The sequence below is a fragment of the Thamnophis sirtalis genome, unplaced genomic scaffold, assembly GCF_051295495.1.
Source record: "Thamnophis sirtalis isolate CommonGarterSnake01/CBP01778 unplaced genomic scaffold, rThaSir2_p1.2 scaffold_4, whole genome shotgun sequence".
NCBI classification, from domain to species: Eukaryota; Metazoa; Chordata; class Lepidosauria; order Squamata; family Natricidae; genus Thamnophis; species Thamnophis sirtalis.
In genome coordinates this window covers 94,607,647-94,635,628 of record NW_028261384.1, presented here as the reverse complement: position 1 = coordinate 94,635,628, position 27,982 = coordinate 94,607,647, and the positions used below count along the sequence as shown (strand labels likewise).

At 35.1% G+C, this 27,982-nt stretch overlaps 1 protein-coding gene across 1 annotated transcript in view; it reads left to right on the top strand.

Moving 5' to 3' along the window:
- Positions 1 to 21,059, top strand: part of IKZF3 (IKAROS family zinc finger 3) — a 42,447-nt gene extending 21,388 nt beyond the window's left edge. Inside the window, exons 7-8 of the mRNA XM_087714436.1 lie at positions 6,007 to 6,123; positions 19,061 to 21,059. Coding sequence (XP_087570562.1) covers positions 6,007 to 6,123; positions 19,061 to 19,770 — 827 coding nt within the window. The 3' untranslated portion in view covers positions 19,771 to 21,059. The remainder of the gene's footprint in view (positions 1 to 6,006; positions 6,124 to 19,060) is intronic.
- The last annotated feature ends 6,923 nt before the right edge of the window (positions 21,060 to 27,982 follow it).

The window sequence follows — 27,982 nt, the reverse complement described above, 5'->3', positions numbered from 1 at the left end:
ATGGCTAATCAGATTTTCAGCTATAGGTATTAATTCTAATCTTTTGCCTCAACACTATGATAATACCATGAGGTTTACAAATACACAAAAGAAATGTCATCTGCAAAACAAAATTGAACATAAGAGTAAGTCTTTCCTAAAAGTTGTGTGAATTATTTTCCCCTATATGCAATCCTTAAATTGAAAATAGGGATGAGGCATGTTGAATGCTTTGGCTTTTTGGGGGGTGTGTGCTCTCAAGTTAGTCTTGACCTGTGGGTAACTGGGAGAAGGACTGGCTCAGCTGGCTTCGTTCTTAAGGCACGACTAGAACTCACGTTCTTTCAGTGTCTACGTTGATGCCTTAACTGCTGTATAGTAGGAATGTGTCTTTTTTGGGGGGGGTGTCAACTTAATATCCTAAGAAAGAAACAAAAAGTCACAGCAGTGGTTAATCCTACTCTTCCCTGTCACCAGTTTTGATTAATTTCCAGACCAGGATTTAGGAAATGTGTGTTTTGATGGCCCTGTGCCTTCAGTAGCACTTGCTGTGTAAAGTGCAAGTTGGCAAATTAAATAATCTGCCTTTTTATGACGAATATCAGAGCCAATTCAAATAACTCTGAATTTGAAATTTAGTTGTCAAAATGTTTGTTTGTTTGTTTGTTTGTTTGTTTGTTTATTCACATGTATGAGATAAAGGTATAACTATAAACATGGACATGAACACAGGAAATGGGTACAATAAGTGGGGACCATAGGACAGGGACAATAGGCACGCTGCTGCGCTTATGCATGCCCCCTTACAGACCTCTTAGGAAAGGGGTGAGGTCCACACTAGACAGTTTAAGATTAAAGTTATGGGTGTTTGAGGATGTAACATCAGAGGGAGTACCTACAGAGCAACAGCCTTCATATGTGGTACAATATTATGTCTATATAATGCTTTTTAAGCACTTCTTTCTTTAATGACAAACCTCTTCCAGTGGGGCAGATCATAATCATCTTAGCTACTCTCGGCATCAGTCTTTAAGCCATCAATTTGGTCTCTGCAAAGAAAAAAATTTCCAGTTAGACAGATCTTTGAACTCCTCCCAGTAGATGATTCTTACTTGCTTAGCCCAAGAAGGTAAAATTCAGAATGGATTGTATTAGGTAAAAAAAAAATTCCAAGCTTTTCTGTATTTTAAGTTTTAGTTTAAAGTGGTTTGTGTGAAGTTGAATATGAAACTCTGTGTATGCTTTTGCTGTGGATGAGTGGCCTAGAGCATATTTAGCATTTGTTTTTCTTTCAAACAAAGGAAAAATATGTTAGACAAACTTCTTTTTAGCAAGTTTGTCTGCTTTCATAAATCTTCTCATTAATAAAATACTGACAAACTTGTTGCACTCAGAGGAACAAATTTTGAAAGCCACAATTCCAGATTATGTTAATACTGCATTAAATTTAATTGGTGTTATTTCAGGTCTGCTGAAAAAATGCTAAGAGCATCAACAGTCATTTAAATAATTAAACAAGTCTCATCAGATTCTTTTCTGCATTGTTATTTATGGCTTTTATTTGTGCTCCTATTTTGCCACTTGTGCTTTTCTTGTTTTATTTTATATTTTTTAAATATAAAAATAAGAGAGACTGGACTGAAATGCTTAATTATTTTTTTATTATAAAATGATGATAGAGTTTGGGCACTAAGTGCAATTTGTCTACTGCAGGAGTGCAAATAAACTTCCTATCCAAACAAAGGGAGACTTCCTACTTTTCCCATCTTCTGTGTAACACATGCTTAGCCTTTTAACAGTACTTTTTAAATCCACACTCAGTTTTTATTTCTCAAGGCTAAACATTTCCAATTATTTCAATCTCTCTGAATAGGATGTAATTTCTAATTCCCAAATTTTTCTCCTCCAGATTTTTCAATCTTTTTAAAGTGTTGGGATAGTCTCAAAACCAAATACAGATCTTAAAATGAGAGCTGCCCAATGTTGAACAAAGTATAAGTACTACTTTATAGATTTGGTACCTTTGTTGATGTAGCCTAAAATTGGAGTTAATGTTTCTTTAGCCAAATGCTATTGACTCATGTTTGGTTTCTAATGAATATAACCCCCCACCCCTAAATATTGTTTCTAAGAGCCGAGGTGGTGCAGTGGGTAGAGTGCAGTACTGCAGGCCACTTCAGCTGACTGCTAGTTCAGCAGTTCAGCGGTTCAAATCTCACCGGCTCAGGGTTGACTCAGCCTTCCATCCTTCCGAGGTGGGTAAAATGAGGACCCAGATTGTTGTTGGGGACAATAAGCTGACTCTGTAAACCGCTTAGAGAGGGCTGAAAGCCCTATGAAGCGGTATATAAGTCTAACTGCTAAACCACATTCTTTGGTGCACTTGATTCTTGTTCCCTAACAGCCCTTTGTAAAGATTTTGCATAACCCACTACATGAATAAAACTAATGATTTCATTTGGGTTAAGACTGGGCAAGAAATAAGAATACTATTTAAAAAATAATTCAAGTATCAACACAGTGCTACAACATTACAGCTTAGAAATCTGTCTGATTGAAATTTAAAACCTTTTTTCTTTTTAATGGCCAGGATAAATTTGCTTATCTTTGAATCCCAAACCAAACAATATTTGTTTAGATACTGTTACCATATTTTCAAGTAAAGTAATACATTTTGATATTATTTATTCATGAGACAAATGCAAATATAGGCAAAAACTTAATTCCCATACTGATTTTAGTTTGTATATGTATCAGAATGATTACTGATAACTTACTCTCTCCTCACTTTGTTATTTTTACTCAAGGAAGTCCAAAAAAAGAATAGAAATTGGTGGGTTTTTTTTCCTGAGCTATTACGATCATAAGAAAAATCCCACTTCCTTTAAATCACCTGCTTTTAAAATACTAAAGCTTGCAAACCGCTAAAGATTTTAAGTTGAGTTTGGCATTCTTTCCCCATGTAGTTGCACTGCCATAAAGTCACTGCCTGATCATCTATTTCCTTTAGACTCTGATACTTGAAAATCCTGTCCCCCCATTCTTGCAACCCCCTCTTCCCTGTAGTCTGATAGCTACCTCTCTTCCTCATTCATAATTCCAGGGTGGGAATCAATAGTTTTGCTCAAGAAATAATTATTCTTCCTTAAAAGTCAAATGTAGAGGAGGTGGATGGGGGGAAAAGAGAAACCACAAACCAAACCAAACAAAACGCATTAGTCTTTATACAGGCTCTGGAAATATAATATATGTTTGTTTTGTTTTTTGCTTAGCAAAATTTTGCATTGAAGTGGTAAGCCTGCTCATAAGGAACTGCTGAGAAGGCATTCTCTCAGGAACCTCCCAATCTTGCAACTCCTCAAAGTTTTTGACAAATATTTTGAGAAATTGTTGTATCGTCAGCAGATTTGATAACCATTGAAACACAGGATTAAACCTCGTTACACTTCACTCCTACCTGAGTTCAGTTTGATCTACCTTGAAACAGATTTGCTGTTAGAACATGATTGTTAATTGAGCTATATATCCACTAATTATGGTTGTACTTAAGTAGCTGCTAATCATGAGGTATTTTATCTACTCCATTGCTGAAATATATTACAAACTATATTACATATGCAGCTTTGCTATAATCTACTAATGAAAAATAAGATATAGTTAATCTGGCAAAAGTAATTATTAATAAATCCCATATTTTTTCAAGGTGCTCACAGATATTGTCTGTTTTACAGAAGTTTTTTGCAAACCATTTCATAAAAATATACTGTGGTTTTTTAAAAAATTAGGAAAATTTATTTAAGCTTTTTTCCTCCAAGATATATATTTGTTTTTAGGGGACATTTTATTTAATTTATAAAGAATTGCAATATGGAGAGAGAGGAATCTTTTTATTTAGAACTTTAAAAAACCACTATTAGACAAATTAAAAGACTATAATATAAGGTTTCGCTTCCAAAAATAGGGAGCAATAGGAATATTTTTGGAAAGCCACCTTTGAAACATCAAATTACTGGGAAAATGATGTCCATCCAGTCAAGATCAAAATTAAAACATTTCACCTAAACTGTATGCAAATTCTAGAATTTGACAAATTGTTTGGAAAGAAGCCATTCTCAAGAGACTGCCCAAACATGCTTGGACAACTGCTTTTCAAAATTATAATCAATTCAAATTAAGAAATTCTTAATAATGTTAGTGTACTACATCTCTCAGCTAAAATTATGTTCTGTTTATAAAGTTAATAGAGGAGCAAACATCAAATCTTATGAAGTAACAGTATGTATCTTTCTCTCTGCGTAAGTGTAACCTGGCATCTGTTTCCCAGGGTTTCTTAGAGAGGTCAACAACACCAGGCCAATTCCCCATTCCATTGCACTGTCAAAATGATTAGTGCCATCAGATTCCTGGAAACACCAATTCTCCATGCAGGAAGACTAAAAATGACTAAAAACACCATTTCAATTGTTTTACATTTTCATCTGCTAACCTCATATATGACTGCAGCCTGCCCTTATGCTTACAGAAGCAAATTGACATGTTTATGTCAATGCTACATGGTTTCAATTTTATACATTTTTTCTTTAAGAAGATATATAATTGATTTAAAAATGGTTTTAGTGTTATCCTTGGGAGAGGTTACCATGTGTTTCTGCACTGAAAGGAATTGGGATGTAGCTGCAATGAAACACTCACTGAGATTCACAAAATATTAAGAAAATGGAGAAATGGGGCAGTTTTATTATGACAATTATTCCATTTACTAACCTACCTCCTTGCTTTGTGGGAAAAATAATTGTAATACAATATTTCCCAACCAAGAAACCCCCTACATTCTATTGTTTTGTCTTCACAGTACTCTAAACAAACTATAATAATAAAACAAAATATGACTAGACTGTATTATTTCATAGAAATTAAGAGAAAAATGCATTGTAGATAGAATTTAACATGTGGTATAAACCCAGCCATCATGAAATTTTGTTGTGCAAGTTTCTTTCTTGCTATAATCACTATTATTACCCTGATACCTTATACGTGGAATAGTCTTATAGTGTCTATTCTTATTAAGTAATTCTGCACATAGCCTACTGATAATATTCTGCAATCATGAATATTACTGTCACTATTACTGCCAATTACCTCCCTACGACCTATAAGATCCCATAGATTAGGCCTCCTCCGCATTCCATCGGCCAGCCAGTGTCGGCTGGCAACCACAAGGAGGAGGGCCTTCTCAGCAGTGGCCCCGACCCCCTTTGGAACGAGCTCCCCGTAGAGATTCGTACTCTCTCCACCGTCCAAGCCTTCCGCATAGCCTTGAAGAACTGGCTCGCCCGTCAGGCCTGGGGATAAGGACTGTTACCCCGCCCGAATGTTGTATGCATGTTGTTTGCTATTTTATTATGTGTTGTAATCTCAATGTTGTATTCCCCCCTCCCTTGGTTTTCTGTGAGCCGCCCTGAGTCCCCTCAGGGAAAAGGGCGGCCTACAAATGCAAATAAAACCTCTATAAAAAAAACCTCTATAAACTATTAATAATAAGTAATGTTTCATAGGGTGGAGATTGTAAGATTTCATCTCAATGGATCAACATTTCACGGGTTTGAATATTCTCCATGCGCCCCTGCGTTTTACATCTTCAGGGGCCGTTCTGCAGGTGTCTGGTTATTGTTCACAAAATCAGATGGAAATTTGGGCGGGACAAGATCTTCCTCTGTGTTTCATAACTACCAGGTCAAGCTTGTTCATTAACAAGAGGAAGTGTATAATCAAGATGTTAATTCTGTGAGGCTTTGTGAATCTGAGAATTGCAAAATTTGGATGTGTCTTCTATTTTGCTCCTGCTCTGCTGACCACATTAGTGAAACGGAGGTATGAGAATAAGAGAGAGGCAGAAGAAAAAAAATAACCACACAGTTAATCCCATGCAGCTCTGCTAAATGAACAGTTGTGGGCATTTACATCTTCCTTTAACACTTGCTTTTAAAGACTTTATTCTAATTTTTCTGTTTGCTTTTCCCAATCCAGAAAGTTCAGAGAGAAGGCACATCAGAACTGAGATGGGGACTGAGCGGGCCCTTGTCCTGGACCGCTTAGCAAGCAATGTTGCCAAACGAAAACGTTCCATGCCACAGAAATTTATTGGTAAGGATTTTTTTCCATGGACTCTCTTTTGGGTATGGCCATTAAAAGCAATGGAAATATGACATGGTTCTTCTTACGAACGAGTATAAACCTGCATTTATTAGACAACAGTAACATATCAAATAAGGAAAAGCTGTTACTGTATTTCCTTCTTCCTTCTTTACCATGACATGAATGGATTTAGGCGTATTCATGGCTTAATACAGACCAGCCCCTGAAATATACAGTGGAGAGGTTTCTGATGATAGATGACTCTTTCAAACCACAAAGCCTACAAGAGAGCATTAGACTGAGAATTGTCACTGATTTCAAATTATTGTCAACCAATCAAGGCAGCCACAAAACAAAAAGGAGTATAAACAGCAGGTCCTGTTACCAAAGTATATGCAGATACTATAGGGCAAATAATTCTCTCTCCTTTATCTTACATTTGGGGGGGGGGCGGGGAAGAAGCATTATTTCTTCTTCCATGAAATAGATATTATAATAAATACTTTTAGCAAAACTGGTTTTAGCTGACTGCTTTTCATTGATAAATATTTTTTTCAAAAGCTCAGCAATAAGTCTTTTGAAATATAGAATAAACTGCTACAAGAGTAAAACATCTCATTCCTCACCACCGTCAGAGAGCTAGATGAAGCAGTGTTAAAAGCAAATGCAGAGACATTCTGTTTTGTTGATTAAGAATTGTTTTCTTCTACTTACTAATTAGATCAATTGAATATTGAATCAGTAATGATTTTTAAAAAATAAATATTATGATTGCTCAATCACATCAGTTGTTTGTAGAAAGAAAAGTTCAGGTGCTTGCATATACAATCATGTAATATTCCTTTTAATTCCTATCTTCTCGCCATATACTGTTTATTTAAAAATAATTTATTAATTAGAATGATTGTTTATAATAAAATAATATCAGTGTCGGTGTCAATATTGACATTTCAAAATTATGTTTATTTTAATGCAGTTTATTTTAGGCATCTGATAATTATATTGTGGAATTTTAATGAAAATATGATTTGTTCAATTGTAACTGAAATAATTAATTGAAAAAGAGAAAAAAAGGCAAAAAAACCCCACCCCTAACTGAAGAATTATTTTTTTCTTTTTAATTTCTAGGATTTATAGTATTTCCTAAGTATATTATATTATCAAATATGAAATAATGGAATTACAATTAATACTAACCAGGCTATAAGAGAAAAAATATTTTTAATTATGTGGGCCATGTCAAATCAAATATATTTCTCAACTGGAAAAATTGGGTGGTTGCTTGATTTCTCAGCTTTTTACCAAACTTAAAGGAGGCCTATTAAATGATTTCAGTATGGATTTCAGTACAATGTTAAAGGCTTGGCCATTTTTGGGAGGTAGTTTTTGGCAGCTTCATTTAAATTTTGAAGATTAATAAAAACCCACTGAATCATAGGTATACATCTTCCACTGTTTGATCTTAATGCCATAATATAAATCTTTAAGCAATAGCCCTTAGAACTAGATCGATTTTTCTATCTTTAACCTCTGATTTTGTGTATTATTCTATTTCCATTCAGAATAGAAGGAAATATTGTTTTCTTACAGTAGAAACATGCCCAAACCAATATGCCATATTTTTCTTCCCTGCTCCCCAGCCCCCAAATTAAACCCACCACAATTGTATGAAGAGATCTACAACACTTTGCATTTATCTAAAGATCTTACAGCTATTATTCCTTTGCCATTGAAAAAAAAATAAAGTTCACCTAATATTTTTCTTCTGAATTTGCAAAAGTGGAGGCGGAACAATTGTTCACCTTTACCGCAAAGACCTCCCTCAGTCATTTACATCAAAAGCCATGCAAAATTGTTTGATAGTGCCATATATTAAACTCCAGAAATGGCTCTGTGTAAGAATTTGTTGATCAGAGCATCTTTGCAGTGACACAGATTTTCTGCTGTGCAAGCTTCATTGTGAATATTGGAGATGAATCCAAAATGTTAGGGTTGCAGAAAGAGCAGATTATTTTTGCTTGTGCTTGGAGAACTAAGAAAATTCAAAGTTTGATTCAACATTACTGGTATTAATACTCTATACTTAATCAATAACTCTTTCTCCAGTAGTAGTCGATAAATCACAGCATTTGGAGGTAGAATACTAGGTAAGGAGAAAGTAAAATCCTCAATCTGCTATGAACTTCATATTGTGAGAAAAAAATACAGAAAGTCAATGCATACCACCCTAAACTTCTTGAAGAATGATAGGTGCATGGAATGGGTGTAGAAATGCTGTATTTTAAACCAGTGATAATGTGTGTTTTACTGTGGCAAACTACAAGTACAGAGCCTATAAGTTACTACAGTAATCCTTGACTTACAACAGTTCATTTAGTGACTGTTTAAAGTTACAGTGGCACTGAAAAAACTGACTTATAAACATTTTTAACAGTTACGTTTGTAGCATCCCCATGATCATATGATCAAAATTCAGAAGCTTAGCAACTGGTTCATTTTTATGAACATTGCTGTGTCCCAAGGTCATGTGATGCTAAATTTTCTACTTTCTGACAAGCAAAATCAATGGGGAAGCTAGATTTACTTAGCAACCATGTCACTAACTTATCAACTGCAGTGATTCACTTAACAACTGAGGTAAGAAAGGCTGTAAAATGGAGCAAAACTAACTTAAGAAAGGTCTCACTTAACAACAGAAATTATGGGCTCAATTATGGTTGTACATCAGGGACTACCTGTACTGGGTACCTCTCTAGCCAGCCTGTTGCCACCTGAATGCTAAAGCAATATGATTTCTGATTTTTCATTGAATGCATTTTAATTTACATCTGATTACATTATTTTTCTTTTATTGTGTCATTTTCTTTCATATTATAAGTGCAAATTTAATAACACAATTGTCTTACTGTACAGACCCAGAAGATAAAGAACATATACTGGCCTAGACATTGTTAGTCATCTTTTTACTGAGCAGAACTGTCAAAAATCTGTTTAATGAAATTAATCTGGTGAATGACCTCTATGAAAGGAAGATCATTTAAATTCTGTTCTCTATTTTTCCCCTGTACCTATCAGTATATGCTGGTACTTGCAAACATCAAACTCTTGATTCACAGTCAGTATGAAAACAAGATTAGATATCTGTAAAGATTATGAAGCCAACTTCCTTCTTAGTATAATTATGCTAAAGATTTTTATAAAATAAGATAAAGACTAATATAAATTAATATAAAGTGAGAAAAAGAAAAGAAGGAAGAAATCAAAGACAAAGCTAAAAGTGAAAGAAAGAAAGAGAAAAACAAAAATCTGAAAATGAACCATAGAAAGAAATAGCTTCTGATTTACTTCACAGCAGTTATAAGTACAATATGAATTTACTTCTTATTCTATGATTACAACGTAGCTCTCTTCTTTCTGCAATATATTCTGTCTAATCATCAAAACCATAAATAATGAGTTCATTTTTTTCTTTTTTTGTGCAAGGAAGTCTATAAGTTAGCAATAGACATAAATATTGTCTTTTCTCTGATCAAATAAATGAATTTGTTCATCCCAGCCACTTTCATCATCTTCTCCGTCTAGTCTTTGACACATTTAGTGTCAAATCTTTTCATTTATGTGCATACAATAATCTTGCTGTAATTCTAATGTATCAAAACAAAGTTCCATGATTTTTTCTGCAAGTGTTTGTCCATCAATCCTGAAAAAAACCCCATGGTCTCAATTGTATATTATACTAATTTATATGAATTAGTCCATAAATATCTGAAGCCAGAATTTTCTAGCTTTTTTACAGGTCCACCAAAAATGTAAAATATCTGTTCTTGTTCGTATTTCCAATATAGATTTGGATTGTGTTTTAACATTCTAGACAATTTTTCTGGTGATGTGTACTAATGGTACATTTTATAAAAATTCTCTTAACATAATGTTAATTTCAGTCCTTTCAGCCATATATTTTACATTACTACAGCTGCATATTATTATCCAAAAATTAAGCCTACTTTATCATGCATTCTTCTATTTCAAGTTTTAATATAAAAATTATACATTTTAGCAATTACATTTTATTTCAAAGTCACTCTTACAATGTTCAAAATCATAAACTCTTTTTTTTACTTTAAATTTTTCTAATAATTGCAAACAAGAAAACTATTGAAATCTATATTCCCTCCGCCCCCAGCTTTTTTCTTGATTTTATATTATATTTCTCTTGTCCAACTTCTAATATCTTTACTTCTAGCAAAAAATTTCGGGCACCGGACCGGTAGTAATGCCGGCAGGAGCCTACCCCTACACAACACCCATTCTTCATCCAGACCAGGTCTGTCCAATCCTCTTTCTTTTGCATCTTATAATACTTTATATTTAACTCGTGTTTTTTTCCCCTTGCCACCCAAATTTAGACATATCCTCCTGATATGGTTTAAATGTGTCATCAGTTATCAATGTAGGTATTGTCTGAAATGAAAACATCATTCTAAGCAAAACATTTATTTTTATCATAAAAATTCTTCCCAGCAAATTTTAGTTTCCACATCTTAACATATCTTTTTAATTTCATTCCATGTCTTCACATAACTATTTTGAAATAATATACAATCATATTTGGCATAATGATACCCAGATATTTTACCTTATTAAAACCTACCATGCACCAATTAATTTTGATGTGTCCATTAATATTTCAGTTCTCTTTAAAGGATCTTCCAGAATCAATATCAAATTATCTACAAAAGCTCTTAAATTTTAAGTCTCTTTTAAAGTCTCCCATCTTCTATCTCTATTTAGTATTTCAGAAACCTAAATAAGTAAGAGAGACTGTGAGCATCCTTCTCTTGTTCTTTTTTGTATTTTACATGGTTTTGTTAGCTCTTCATTAACAATTATTTATGCTTTCTGTGATGTATAAATCAGTCTTACTCATGTTAAAAAGTTCTCCCCAAAATAAACATCATTTAAAATCTCTTTGAATAAAGAGGCCCAGTTCAAATGGTCTAAAGCCTTCTCTACATCTACAAAATCAGTGCAGCTTTTTTGCATAATGTTGCTCTAAATATCCCAAAATATCTAGCACATTTATAACAGTGTCTCTTTTAACTGTCTTTTAGATTTTAAAAAAATCAACATTGGTCCTAATAAATACATTTTTACAAAATTATTTTAGGTTTATCGGCTATAATGATTATGAACATCTTGTAGAAATTATCCAGTTATGAAACTGGCCTATAGTTTCTTGTTAAAATCAAATTTTGTCCCTATTTAGCTATTAGTATTGTATTGATCTCTTTCCAAGTATCTAGGATTTTCTTTCCTAGATAAAATTCATTCTGTTCATCCTCAAAATATAAGAACCTGACAATCCATTTGGTCCAGGCATCTTCCCTGGTTGTTTGTTGTTGTTGTTGTTGTTGTTGTTGTTATCTTCAGCAACTTCTCTTATTGTTATAGGTTCATTCATAATTTGTTTTTGCTCCTCAGTAATCTGTGATAAATTTTATTTCTTTAAAAATTCATCTGTTTTCTTTAGTAAAATATCCACTCCTTTATATAAATTGGAATGATGGGGTGTTTTTTGTATAGCCACATTGTCCATTATAGCTGTTTCTCCCCCTTATCATTTCACTTATTCATTCACTCATTCATTCAGCTTCTAACTCAACCAAATGACTCTAGGCCATTTTCTTCTTCTTTTTGTATTTTATAAGCTTGCCATTTTCTTGCTTTATTTGCAAATTCGACCATTTTTTGCTTTACATAAGTAATTTTTATTTCCATTTCTCATACTGCTGTTGTAACAATTTAATTTGTTGAGAAATTCTTATCTTCTCTAGAAATGTCTTTCATTTGTTGCCACCTCACCTTTGTACTATCCAAAATAGCTTGTGTACTCTCTTGGCTCTTCTTTTTAAGTACAATATTGTGGTATGTAAAATAATCTCTAATAATAGTTTTACCTGCATGTCAAATCGTACTTAAATGAGTGTCTTTATTTTCAAAAACATGTTTTAATTTCCTTTCACAATCCTTTGCTACTCTTCTTTCTGTAACAACATTTCATTCAGTCTCCATCTAAAAGAATTTGAATTTCTCTTATAAACCAAATCCACAAGATTATAATTCTAAAAGATATTTGATAATAACTCTACATTTGTTCTTTGAAATCCAAATCAGATCTATTCTTGAAACTGATCCTTTGAATTACTGTTCTTCTGTCTCAATATATCAACTAAACTGTCCATCAAATCAAAGAAGACTTTGAAAAGTTCCACATAGGATTGATTATTAGTTGGTATCAACTTCTTGGCTTTATCAAGACTATCTGTCTCTATTCTGATTTTTCAAGTCTTCTATGAGTGCATCAATTGCTCCTGTAATTGAATCAATCCAGCTTGCTACCTGTACTTATCTTCTCTTTCATTTTCTTCTCTTTCTTTCCACTTTTCCTAGCACAATAGACTTCTCCAAAGATCTAGGCCTTTGTGTAATGTTTCCAAAGTATACTTGTTTGAAATTGGTAAGATATGCCTTGCATAACAATTCTGGGTTGATTTTTTCAATGCATGCCTTTTTTGTTTTGTTTTGTCTTGTCTTCTTGGCTATCCATGGTATTCTCAGGTATTTTGTCTAACACCATAGTTCAAAAGTATCTTTTGAATTAATACTTTAAGTATTAATTAAGTATTATTAAACTAATACTTTTTCTATTCTGTTAATTTAACGTCCAACTTTACTTCCCTAGAATGTCACAGGAAAAACAATTTCCTGCTTGATTCTAATCTTTGTAAGAATTGACACATCATCATGATTTTTTCTAAGAACTTAACTATTCTGCTGATTCCATCTTCAGAAGTTAAAGCTGCAGTTTCACTGTCATTTCACTCCACTCTTAATCTATTATTCTCCTGACCACTTGGGTGCCTAGAAATTGTTGTTTTGTGGGAGTGCTATATTCATTTTGGCACTCCTATTTTGCAACTTTTATCTTTTGGGACTTACATCTTTTTTGGGGGGGGTGTTCTTTGAGCTGGTCATATGTATGTCTGTCACCCAATTTTCTGCAATAGTTTGCTAAATGTACCAGCTGATTCTCTTGGAAAACGTCAGACTGTCAAGTAATGCGAAACATACAAACTAATATCTGCATTGGGTAAGATACTAGAAGAGATTATAAAGATGTTTGCCTCTGAGAATGTAAAAAAAAGGCTGTGATTAGTAGGAGTGAGAATTGGTTTAAGGACAAATGTCAGTCTGTCCCTTTTTCATGACAGAGCAATCCCTTAGCTTGGTAGAAAATAAAGGGAAAACTGATATTGTTAGATGATATAGGACATTGAGCACTGTCTTTAGCAAAAGCAAAACCTCTCATTACATTCTTGCACACAAGATAGGTAAACGTGATCTAGAGGTTCTGCAGTTCTGCAGTACAGAGGATTTAGTTGAAAAGCTCACACAAAGAATACTAATAAATTCATTGGAAGGAGCATATTGAGTGAGCTCTGACCTTGGACACCTGCTATTAAATATTGTTATTCATGACCTATTGGATGGAATGGAAACTTTTTAAATTGGTAGATGACATTAAATAATGATTGGCTAAAAAAATTAGAAGAAAAAAACACACAAATAAAATAATGCTTACAATCTTGAACATTTAGCTGTATCTAACAGATGATGCATCAGAGGAAACATCAAATATATAGATCCATGATTGGGGAAATCAGATTTGACCACCATGCCTATGAGAATAATCTAGGGTTTTTAGTACATTACCAGCCGAACATGAGCAAAAATTATGATGAAATAGCTAATTGGACCAATTCTATTTTGGATTGCATTAACAAAAGCATTACACCTGTGTGATGGGAAATAATGCACACTTATTAGCTTGGAAATCTGCTCCAGGACTGGGCATCAGACATTAAATGAGATTCAGAAAAACAAAAATGAGTTCGGGAGGCAACTCACATGATGATGGATCTAAAAACAGTGGCATATGAAAAATAATTAAAGAAACTGTATACTTAGCTTGCAAAGAGAAGATTAGCCAAGGTGGCGCAGTGGTTAAATGCAGCATTGCAGGCTACTTCAGCTGACTGCAGTTCAGCAGTTCAGCTGTTCAAATCCCACCAGGCTCAAGGTTGACTCAGCCTTCCATCCTTCCGAGGTGGGTAAAATGAGGACCCGGATTGTTGTTGGGGGCAATATGCTGACTCTGTAAACCTCTTAGACAGGGCTGAAAGCCCTATGAAGCGGTATATAAGTCTAACTATTGCTATTAAGGGGAAATATGATAGTTTACAAATAAATTGATTAGAGACAATAGACTAGACAGCTTTATAAGAGACTGGAGGTGAATTAGATACAATACAATAACAGATGGTTAACAGAGGAATTTGAAGATTGGAGTAATGTTCTTGTTAACCTGTTGACTGTTCTTATATACACTCTGCAGACCTCCCAAAAGCGGCCCATTTTTCACAAAAATGGGCCCTTTTTGTCAAAAACAAAGGGCATGCATAGCCTTTAGGAGGCTTATAGAGTGCTCCTGGAGGGTGGAGGGGGAAAAACAAGCAAAAAATGGCCCATTTTTGGGTCATTTGTGCCCTCCCTTGTCCCCAGGAGCCCTTTATAAGCCTCTTAAAGCCTATGTACAGCCATTTTTGCAAAGGAGGCAGGGTTTTTGGGAGGCAAAAAATGCTGTAATCAGTGCATAAGACGCACTCAGATTTTCACCCTCTTTTTTGAGGGAAAAGGTGCGCCTTACACTTCAAAAAATATGGTGTGTGTGTGTGTGTGTGTGTGTGTGTGTTTAGATTTTTTCTGTATGTTCAACGTTAGCTCTTTATGATGTTTGGATTATTGTTTTCCTTTTTTGTACACATTTTTGTCGTTGTTACCATTGGATAAATGTTTTTCTGTTTTCTCTGTTTTGTATTTTATTCCTGTTGATAAAACATCATCACCATCATTTTAGCCATTATCTATCCACTGCAGGATGAAACCTCTTCCTTATGTTTCCAATCAATATAATTCTGAGTCCTTTCTTTTACCAATTGGGCCCACAATATTTGTGGATGTCATCAATCCATCTTGTTTATATATATATATATATTTTGAAAAGACACCAGGGTAGAAAGCAAAAGACTATGACTTCAAGACGAGTCCTGCCTTAACCATGAAAGCCAGCCGAATAACTTTGGGCCAGTGATTCTCTCTCTCTCTGCCCAATGCATGTCACAGGGTTGTTGCAGTGAGGAAAATAGGAGGAGGAAGATGTGTTGAATATGTTTGCTGCCTTAGGTCATTTGTTAAAATAACAAATGTGGGATATGAATAAATAAATAAACTCTTTTCCATGGTGGGAGAAACCATCTTCTTCACCAATGCAGAATTCCATTGCAGTATAACCAATATGTTGGTTTTGCTAGTTTTGAGCTCTGACAATGAAAAGCATAAAGAAGAGTGTATCATAGACCAATACTTCCCCTGATTCAAAGAGAAAGGAGACAATCTGAGATTTTGTCTAGTGACTAAGAATCTCCAGTTATTGTAGAGATACAGAATGATTCAATTTTATATCCTTTTTTATGTGCCCCATCTTCTGCCCCAGTGGCTCCATCACTCACAGTTCTGCCACCTGCTTTCCCACAATGAGATTGAGCTCTTAGCTCCATGTCAGCGAGTGAAATTAAATATTGATCAGTATAAGCCTCTTCTCCAAAAAAGGTGAAAAAATCTTACCAAATGCTTTGATCAGCATTCGTCTTCTCTTGATTGGTTGCATTAAAATGTTGTATAAAGAGATGGCAAATGTGTTTTATTTGCCACCTCTTTATATATTAATCTCACTTTTATTGTCTGTATAAATAATCCAGAAAGGTGAGCATACACAATACTTCTTCCACCTCCCATTTTCTCTACAGCAGCCCTGTGAGATGAATTGGGCTGAATGTGCATGACTGAACCAAAGTCACAATATCGCATCGACCTCAGATTTTTAAATTTTTATTTTATTCAGTGCATTTTTATCTTAATAGGAAACTTGTATGGTTCCATTTAAATGATTCCAAGTGTTGTTGATTCTGTTCATACTACAAAAGCAGCTGGAAAATTAATTGTATCAAAATCAATATTATCTGCAGGATCAATATCATTATCAAGCTCAATGGGGCTGAACTCAACATAGCTCTCAGTAAAGACATGACCATTACTTCTAATTAGAGATGTAGGCGTCACATATGTAATAAATAAGTCACATAATTTTTCCACAAGCAAGCCACATCCATACTTTTAATGTGTTTTCTGCTACATCATCTACACCTGCAGTTTTTACCATTTTTTCAATATTTCCCCAGTATTTATGACTTCCTTTTCATTCATATGCACAAATATTTAAAACATCCATTTCACTTCTACTCCTCAAAATATAACTGTTGTTTACATAAAAATCTCTTCAGCTAGCCCAGCATGCTTTTCTCATTTTAGTTTCAGCTCAAATAATTTCACTGGTTTTATATTTAATCCCATTACTTTCATTCTGATGAAGATTCCTTGGTTAGCTCTGATCGCTCACAAGATTTTTATCTTCATCAATGTGAGTTTCCCTTTTCATTTAAATTTTAACAATTCCTTCTTCTCTTTGACTAAAGACCATGCAGCTACCCTTCTCTCTTAGCTACAGCTTTCATCCTCATTTCTGCAACATTCTGTTACGTGCATTTTCCGGGTCCACCACGTTTTTCACTTCATCATCCCACCCATTTTTTACATAGTGATCATTAGAGTAAGTCTTCATATTTCTGCGATCCTCTATAACACAATTCTTTTCATTCTGTTCTACACAGTATTCACATTTTCCTCCTTGTTAACATATGTTCATTCTCCTGGAAGTTTAATCTATCTTTTTTTCCCCTTACATAATTTGTATTTTCTTTTCCCACAGGTTTTTACTTCAACTCTAGGATCTTTTACTACTTTCTTTCCTATGTCTTTTTTTTTCTTTTTTAAAAGAAGCATTTATGAAACTAATGAAAACTGGTCTGCCCCTCATTTGGAGCCATTCATTATTCTTGTATCCTTCACTACTTTTCTCAATTTCTCATTATAAAATCATAATTAAATCTATTATGATTTTAAGGTAATATTTTTCACATAAGTATGTATGAATAAATGGTGTTATGTATCAGAAAGAAACAGAACTTCTTCTAAGCAAATTTTAATTACTGTTTTCATTCATTCTTCAGCTTTCAAGAGTAACCCAAACTTTTTCTGTATTCTTTCATTATCTTCTTTTCACCCGTTCAATCATGTCACCTCAGAGAATAATATTTTCCTCTGAATCACATCCATTCTAAAGGTCTAAAACTCCTCTGTAGTTTTTCAGTCATCACCAAACTATAAATTCCTGTTTTCATACATACTCATAGCAATCGAAGCCCTTTTATTCATAATTAAATGTATATCTTTATTTTCCTGCAAGTATTTACCAATTCTACTCAGATCAGTTTATATTATATATAAAATATTATATCATTTATCTTATTTTCATTAAAAAACATAACAATGTTTTCTTTCTTTATTTCATTTGTATTCCTTAGCATTTACTTTTTTAAATTCTGAATTGGACTTTCCTTATACAGGTAATCCTTGACTTACAACAGTTCATTGAATGACTTTTTAAAATTACAACAGCACTAAAAAAAAGCGACTTATGACCATTTCGCCCACTTATGACTATTGCAGCATCACCATGGTGATGTGATTTACATTTGTATGCTTGACTCACATTTATGATGGTTGCAGCATCCCAAGGTCTTGCAATCACCTTTTTCAACCTTCTGACAAGCAAAGTCAATGGGGAAGCCAACTCACTTAACTAATGTGGTGAGAACAGTTGCAAAATGGGGCAAAACTCACTTAACAAATTTCTCACTTAGCAACATACATTTTGGGGTCAATTGTGGTCGCAAGTTGAGGGCTACCTCTACCATGTTCATCACAGATGGGCCCCTAAAATTGACTTCCACTGCCCAATATGGGTTTGGTCATTCAAGGATTTTACATAATGCATTTTTGATAAGGGCAGGATAGACTGTAGCACCAGCCTTAGTATCTGTGTGCCATATGGGGCATTTCCTACTAATGGTAAAGGTAAGACTGATACATTCAGGCACATGTAGGCCAAATTCAACAAGTGCAACCAAATCTTAATTTTACCACATAAATGATCACCCTATTCCAAGCAAGTTAGTATATTTGCATACTTTTGTTCACATCCCAGCAACTTGGATGGGTGGCAAACATATTGACATATATTCAGGATGCCTCTTTGAACCTAGCTTAAGAATATTATTTGATTCATGTTTTCTAGAACAGGTATTATGAGTCATAGTGAAATGTCATGTTGTGGGGATTTTTTAAATTCCTTTGAACTATCAGATGGGTCTTGAGATTGGCAATAAGCTGTCAGCACTCTCAAGCACATTATTAAAGAAACGTGAGTGTATGGTTTCACTCCTATCCACCGAACATTGGAGGTCCTTGACTCATAGTTGTGCCAGTGATAAATATCTCAAGGTTTTGTTCTAGTTTCTATTAAGTAGCTTAGAAAGTTTTAATATGAAAGTATTGTCTACTGCAGGTTAAAAAGTTGGCTGTGTCAGCAGTTTTGATGAAAACTGCTTACCCTGATTCCATGATTTTATTTTTCAAATACTAGGCCTATATTGTGAACCATTTTACCTGCTGTTTTTTCTCCCCATTTCTGCATTACTTTAAAGATAATTTTCCAGGACTTGAATCAGGCTAGAAAGTATGCAGAGAATGTTTGTTTGTTTGTTTATTAAAGGCTGCCCATCAAAGGTGTGACCTCCTTCATTCATCATAAACATTGCGCTTTGGGAAATTTGTTTTCTAACTCCTCAAGTATTATTTTCTTCTGTAGGTGAAAAACATCCTAACTTTGAAGTGAATTACAGCCATGGCTTTTTATATGAAAAGGAGAGAGAGGCTATGCTGCCAGGGTGCATGGCAGAGCAAGCCTTCAGCAATGCCATTGGCTATCTTGGTGCAGAACCAGCACGCTCACTTGTGCAGACCTCAGCTGCTCCAACTTCAGAGATGGTGCCTGTTATCAGCAGTCTGTACCCTCTTACATTCACTCACACTGAAATGCCCAATAACAACCCACTGAAAATGGAAAGGAGTGACATCCAACCGAGAGACAAGATACCTACTGAGCAAGGCCTTTCTCCAAACAATAGTGGTCAAAATTCTACAGATTCAGATAACATTCAAGAAGAGAACCAGAATCATGCCTACCTTCAAAATCAAATGGTTCCTCCTCCTTTGCAGGCCAGGAATGGACTGCTGACTTTCAAGGAAAACCCTAGATCATATGACATGTTCAGGCAATCAACCATTTGTCCTTGTGATGTCTTGAAAGTTTTCAACAAAGAAGGTGAACCCGTTGGATTCTTTCGATGTGATCATTGCCGTGTTCTTTTCTTGGATTATGTTATGTTCACTATCCATATGGGATGTCATGGTTTTCGTGACCCTTTTGAATGTAACATGTGTGGGTTCAGGAGCCATGACAAATATGAGTTCTCCTCCCACATAATTCGGGGTGAACACAGAGTAGGTATGATATGAGAGCAAAATTACTCTATTCTTTTCTGAGACACTCTGTATTGCAAAAATCAGCCAGTTTTTGAAGTAGAGTTAAATATTGAGTTTTTTCAAGAAGATAAAGCAAAACAAATCTGATCACGAATGTATGAATGGGTATTTTTATGAAATTCACTTAAAGAACTAAAGTGTTCAACATTCTTTGATCAGGAACTGAGAAGGTTAAACATTATACTTTCTAACACAGGCAACATAATAAGATCTTTTTTTAAAACAAAGATCTCCTTAAATTCTGAAGTTTTTAGAAAAACTGGTTTATTTTTCAGTGATTCTCTGCTTTTCAACATTTTATTAACAATGTACTAATTTTTGGCCCAACCATCTTTTGTCTAGTTAAACATCTTTTGCATGTCTTGTGGCAAAGCATTTACTGTATTATAGTGCTACCTAACTCCAGCAGATCTTACTGCCTTATTTTACTACATGCTTTTTAAGGAAAACAAAGGCTTCTTCAATACTAGACTTCTATTAAGCTGTCAAACTGCCTTATTCAGAATTCTACTAGATGTCCAAATGACATCACCTTCTATTTCTAACCATCTTGTCTCAGAATTGCAATAAAGAAAAAAACCTCCCAAATCGCTCCACAATGTCTTTCAGCAGCACTCTGGAAACACATAATGATGATATATAGAAAGGAATAATGACAAAACTAAGGGTTTTTCTTACAGGAAGAAATTACAATTTAGCAAACATATAGAACTCATGTGATTAAGACCTAAGGAATGCCAACAAGAAGGAAAATTTTAAAATGTGGAAACCTGTGACTGAATTAGAATCTAAATCATTATGAACCCAAAGTGCTGAACATGTAACTCATTGCCATCTTTAGTATTAAACGTAGGTTTAGGGATAGTGCTATAGGATTGGCATAATCATGTTTTGGACATCTAAGTGAAGGTACGCGTTTATGTGAACATTGGATAAAGATTTGTAGGGGAAGAATTTAAGAATTTCTTATACATGCCATTCTTTGATTCATGCACTGTAATATTTAGTCAATAGATATTTGAAATCATGTGTTATAAGGATATTTGTCAAATTTTCTGGGAATGCCTTTAGCTTTTGTTGAATATTGAGTACTGAACACAAGATGGGTAGCTAGGATTTGTTGTTTTTCTAGGAATGAAGTTATCCTCTGTAATATTAGTATTCCAATCCAAAAGCGGCATCACGTGGACAATAATAGCCTGCTAGCTATAAAACCAAACCAAGCAGAAGACAATTTTGTTTTTTTCTGCCCTTCAAGATAAACTCCAGATTTGATGAAGAGGGAAGATTGTGGAGTAGGGGTGAAGACATGCCACCACATTTCAATGAAATATGTTTCAATGAAATGTCAATGTTTCTTCTGAGCAAAATAGTATAGGAATTTTGAAGGGATATTGAGATATAATGAACAGCAAAATCTTTCAATGGTGAATAGGGGGGAAATCCAACACATGCTAAGAAATTTTGCTCAGCATCAGCTTTCAAAATCTAGATTTTCTTTTCCTTCAAAGAATTCTTAAGAAAAAAAAAGGACGTTTCTATACAGCTAGCGAAATTACTCAGGCCAGTGGGGAAAAATTTGCATTACTGTGCTAGTAACTTTTTACTGAAGTTTGCTTAGTCTCCTTTCATTTTAATACTTCCGGAAGAAGAAGTCTTTCTCTTACCTAGTAAACAAAAAAAAATCTACTATTATTATCCAAATAGATTTAATATTATCATGTAATAGCTAAATCTTATTTCTAATATATGGTAATATTGTGTATAAACACTGCTGCTTCAACTATTGGCTGCTTAGAACTCTTCCCTAGAAAAAGTGGGTGGAAAGTTTTGACTTTAAACATAAATCTCTACTGTGTTTAGTTTATATTGTAAATCGCTTGTTTTAATGTCTTTTCAATGTAAATTAATAGATATAATTTTAATACAATATGATTTTCAATATACATGGCTCTGATTATTTTACTTTATTGTTATTTTTGGTCTAGATTAGAAATTATAAACCATCTTTGTAATCCAGTAGAAACAGCTTGTTAATACTTCATCTAAGTTGAGAACTAAGAAACCTAATAACAGTGGGATCAAAAGGCACATTCTGTTACAGTCAAATTGCCCTCCACTCACTCCACCCACAAAATCTTTTAGGAACAAATAGCAATGTGGACAATAAAGACATAAAAGATTTTAATTGCAAAGGAAATAGGAGGCCAAATTCTCTGTCTGGGGGATCCTCCGCTATCACATTCATTTTCCATGAAAAAAAATGCTACCCTTTTTTGACAAATGCTGATTTACTACTTTCAGATTTATTATGCTAGTAATCAATCATTGCAATATTTTTTCCTATCTCAAGGATATGTTGCATATGAGAAAAAATACTATATGGGAACAAAGTAGCAGCAAATTCAGAAAACCATTTCACAAGTCTTATTATCCTTGGCATAGGACTCATTATACTTCAGCACACAATTTCTCAATGTAGGAACTCTATTGGGTCAATTTAGTCCAAGTTGCTGTTTCAAGTAGAAGCTAACCAAGTCGATTGCTTAAACTAGCAAAGTGGGAAGCCGAAGCCCTCAGATCTCCTCTACTAGAACTCCTTGGGTTTTCAACTCTGGCCCCAATTTCTGCTTTCTTCATTTCTGTTGCTGCCATCTATCTTCCGGAGGGGGCATTTTATCTGTTTCTCATTTGATAACCAGCATATGGTAGAACTAGGTCATTTATGATAATTAAAAGATAAAAACAAATTGAAATAATAATAATACCCTTCTATTGGGAGTGATAGACCAATCTCATAAAGAATGAACAAAATTAGCCTTTATTTTTTTAAAAAGAAAACAGATAAAATATGTCAATCTCTTATTAACTTTTAAATTTTATTTTAAAATATATTCGAGGAGAAGAGATTCTAGTACAAAGTGACCAACTCAGGTCAACCATTTTCTGAGGAATTAAAAAAGGGAGGAAAAGATAATAAAATATCAGGCAAGCCACAAGATGGCACTGGTTTTCTAGAAATGAAAATTTTCATTACTCAAGAAAGGAGGCATTTTAAAACAATTTTATAGAAAAATATAACTATATAAACAGTCATGACAATTGAATAAAAGGTTAACATTTGGTCTAGTTTGGTTAAGAGAGCAGGCTGAAAACCAAGAAACTGTCAATTCTAATCCTGCCTTAGACATGAAACTGTTTGGGTGACTTGTGCCCAATTCACCTCACAGGCTAGTTGTGGGGAAAGTAGGAGGACAAAGGAACATTAGGCATATATTTGGTGCCTTGAATTATTTACAAAAAATAATAATAATGGGATAACATATCTAAAATAAAAAATTTAAAATAAAGATCCACATATTGTCTTAAATTTTACAGAAAATTCCATTGCACAAATGGAAATAACAAATCGTAGTGCTGTTTCCTAGCTATTAACTATTTCCATAAAAGTAAGTCATTTTTCTGAAGCAAAAGTACTCTGCTTTCTTTCTTGAACTTCCTCAGCTTCTAATAAATTTCAGGAACTATTCAGAAGTCGCTGAGCAGGCTGATGGGATCCTGTTTTTTCCCCTCAGATGCTGTTCCCAGGCTCTCCCCAACTTCAATTGCTTTTTATTATTTAAACAATAAATGTGATTTCCTTAGAGCAGTGTTTCTCAATATTGGCAATTTCAAGATATACCGTATGGACTTTAAACTTGCTGGCTGCGGAATTCTGGAAGTTGAAGTTCACATATCCTAAAATTGCCAAGATTAAGAAACATTAGCATAGAAGAAAGGGTAGAAATAATATGTCTCTGCAAGGGACAAGAACAATGTCTCATTTGAGTGAATGTGCTTCTTTCATATATGGATTGTCCTCTTGCAACAATGTTCTGTCAGTGGTGGGATTCAAATAATTTAACAACTGGTTCTCTGCCCTAATGACCAGCTGGGTAGGCATGGCTTGGTGGTCATGTGACCATGTGGGCGTGACCAATTCAACGTCATTCAGGTCGATGGGCGCTTCACCTTAGCTGTTACAATGTAACAGGGGTTAACCAGAGAGGCAGTTTCTGTAAGCAGGGCAATAAAGATTAGGCTAGAAACAACACCAGAATGTTTCCTTCCTGCCTTCCTTACAGGATTAGCCCTGTAAAGTGGAAAAAAACAAAATAAGATTTCTTCCAACAACTGGTTTTCCGTACTGCTTAGAAAGTTAACAACCAGTTCTCCTGAATAGGTGCAAACTGGCTGAATCCCACCACTGGTTCTGATACACTAAGCTTCCATAGATGCTGTAACCTCTCTTGAGAGGATTCTGGTTAGCACATTAAGAAGGTGTTATTGGAGACAAACTGATCAAAGCTGGAACTCCTCTAAATGAATGACTATTGTACAACTTGGAGTATGGAAAATACAAAATTAAAGGATTGGATTACGTCTGTCTTAAATTTATTGTCAAACAATAATTCTAGTCTTATGACAGTGACATATTAATGCTTTAAACATTTTACTAGGAACCTAGGCCAGAGTTCCCCAATCTTTCCAGTTTTGTGGACTAACGGCTGGGGAGGGGATGGTTCCATAAAAGCGGCGGGCAAGCATGCACATATGCCCAGCCACATTTGCATGAGAGTGTGTCCATGTGCCCACTGCTCATGCAAATGATGATGCGCAAATGTTTGTCCACCTTCTACCTCCACAGCCCAGTTCCAACAGCTCAAGGCCAGTAGTGGTCCACTGCCCGGGGATTTGGGACCCCTGATCTAGGCCAATTCCTTACTTGTGAGAAAATATTACACATTATCTTTTGTGGGCCTTGGAAATTTCAAAGGCTGAAATAGGCATGCTGCTGAGAATTAACAGATACTTTCCAAACCTTATTGAAATGAAATATTTTAAACCTAGTTTGAGTCTGATGTCTTCCATATGATTGGACTATAGTCCACTAAATTCCATTCAAATCATTGGCTCTATTGGCAGTATGCTGAAGTCTCATCAAAACAATGAAACATTTTACTAAAGATAAATTTCAGCCAACATGTAAAAATGTGCTATCCTTCAGAGCATTGAACTAATTAACATCCAAGATAGCAGAGCTTTGATTAGAAATGTCAAGTATCCAAGCATGATTCCAGCTTAATTGGAGTGCAGTGAAGCAGTTGTCTCTTTTGTGGTAACTGCTACATCTCAGAAGGCTGATGCTCCTGCTTAGGGAAGCAACGAGTAACTCAGAGGAAGAAAGCTGGAAATTTTACAGCAAGGGATAACTAGAAGCAATAAACTTTTTTAGAAGACCCTCAAGATTGTATGGTTGGTGTTTGTTATTTTTAGATGAAGTTTCCTTTATGTTTGTCAGATTGTTTAATCTTTGGAACTGTGATATTTGCTAATATTAGAAAACTTAGTTGATCAGAGTGTTATTAAAAGTGAGGGGGAGAATGCAGAAATAGCACTTCAAATCTAGGAGAAACAGCAGCCAGAAAAAAGGAATGGTTTAGAAAGCAGAGAGAAAGACAAAAGTGTGAGTGGCATGTATAAAACATGTATAATAAAGAACTTTAAACTACAAAAATAAAAAAATGAAATATATTCTCATATCAAGATGGACAAATACAGGTTAGATATAGTGATGTACCATATTTTTGGGATTATAAGATGCAACAAAATAAAAGACACACTAAGATTTTGAAGAGGCAAATAAAAAAAAGTTTTTGCACTCTGCACACTTCCCAAAAACAGCAGGTTTTTTTGTGAAAATGGGCCTGTTTTTTGTCAAAAAAAAGGGCATGCATAGCTTTTAGGAGGCTTGTAGAGTGCTCCTTGGGGCTGAGTGGGCAAAAATGGCCTGTTTTTCGCTCATTTTTGCTTCCTCAGTCCCCATGAGCACTCTGGAAGCCTCCTAAAGGCTATGCACGGCCATTATTGCAAAGGGGGCGTGGTTTCAGGAGGCCAAAAATGCTGTATTCAGTGTATAAGACACACCCAGAATTTCAGCCTCTTTTTTGAAGAGAAAAAGGTGCGTCTTATACTTCAAAAATACGGTATATGTCACTATCCCCCCTTTCTTCTGGGGGATATCCATAATTGGTTAGGAATTCTAGATGATACAATCTTTACAGCCTAGTGGATAAGATAAGAACTGATGTGGTTTCCATCTTCAAAAAAAAGGGGGGGGGGGAACAGACCAGTAAACTACAGACCAATCAGCCTATCATCAATATCTGGGAAGATACTGGAAAAAATAATAAAAAACAGATCTGCCAACATCTAGAAACGAGTAAAATAATAACTAGAAGTCAACATGGATTTGTTGAAAACAGATCATGCCAAACCAATCTTATTTCATTCTTCAATATAGTGACAAAATTAATAGACCAGCGAAATACTTTGCACATAATATACTTAGACTTCAGCAAGGCATTCAACAAAAAAGACCACAAACTACTTCTTGGTAAGCTAGAAAAAAGTGGGATAAATAGCAAAAACATTAGATGGCTAACAAACCAGTGGTGGGTTTCAAAAATTGTTCGAACCTACTCTGTGGGTGTGGCCTCCTTTGTGGGAGTGGCTTGGCGCCCATGTGACTGGAAGGGAGTGGCTTGCCGGCCATGTGACCAGATGACTGCGGTTCTGCAGTTCAGCTGTTCAAATCTCACCGGCTCAAGGTTGACTCAGCCTTCCATCCTTCCGAGGTAGGTAAAATGAGGACCCGGATTGTTGGGGGCAATATGCTGACTCTGTAAACCGCTTAGAGAGGGCTGAAAGCCCTATGAAGCGGTATATAAGTCTAACTGCTATTGCTATTGCTATATGAAGATGCCGACAACACTTGTCAGAACCACCTTAAATTACCTCACACATAGCACTGGCATGCATAAGAATATGATGTAAACTTGTTTTTTAAAAGGCGTCTTTGGTTTGCGTTAAAACAACTTCAAGACACGCAATGTTCTGATTGCACCACAAACGCAGTAGTCATCCTTACCTTTCACAGAGGCACTGAGTTTTATAAATATGAGCATGATAGTGTAGAATAATCATATCCAAGGATCAGTGGTGGGTTTCAAAATTTTTTGGAACCTCTTCTGTAGGTGTGGCCTGCTTTCCGGGTCCACTGGTGGAACCTCTTCTAACCGGTTCGGTAGATTTGACGAACCGGTTCTACCGAATAGGTGCGAACTGGTAGGAACCCACCTCTGTAACAAACCATACTCAATGAGTAGTTCTTAATGGTACAACATCTACATGAAGGGAAGTAAGCAGTGGTGTACCATAATGTTCTATCCTAGGCCCACCACTCTTCAATATCTTCATAAATGACCTAGATGAGGGAATAGAAGGAACTTACCAAATTTGCAGATGATAATAAATTGGCAGGAATAGCTAATACCCTAGATGATAGGCTCAATATCCAGATGGATTTTGACAGACTTGAACACTGGACCCTATTTAACAAGATGAAATTAAATGTAAAGTGAAGTCTTACACTTAGGCAAGAAAAAAGCAAAAGTACATATATAGATTGGGTGAAACAAGGCTTAATAGCAGTGAAACGGATCTTGGAGTCTTAATGGACACCAATTAAATACGGGTCAAAAGGCAGCCAAAAAAGCCAATGCAATTCAATGTTGCCTTAACAGAGGGATGCAATCAAGATCAAGGGAAGTATTACTACCACTCTATAAAGCCTTAGTAAGACCACATCTACAAACTGCATTCAGTTTTGGTCACCACACTATAAAAAAGATGTTGTGACTCTAGAAAAAGTGCAAAGAAGAGCAACAAGGATGATTAGGGGACTGGAGACTATAATATATGAAGAACAGCTTCAGGAACTGGGCATGTCTAGTCTAGTGAAGAAAAGGACCAGGGGCGACATGATGGCAGTGTTCCAATATTTGAGGGGCTGCCAGAGAGAGGAAGGGGGTCAAGGTATTTTCCAAAACAACTGAAGCCCAGACAAGGAATAATGGATGGAAACTGATCAAAGAGAGATTCAACCTAGGAATGTTCTGACAATGAGAACGATCAATCCATGGAACAGCTTGCATTCAGAAGTTGTTGCTTCATCACTTGAAAATTTCAAGAACAGACTGGACTGTCACCTGTCAAAAGTGGTGTAGCGTCTGCTGGGTGGGGGATTGAGCCAGATATTCTGCAAGGTGCCTTGCAACTCTGTTAATCTGTATTTATAAAGTTT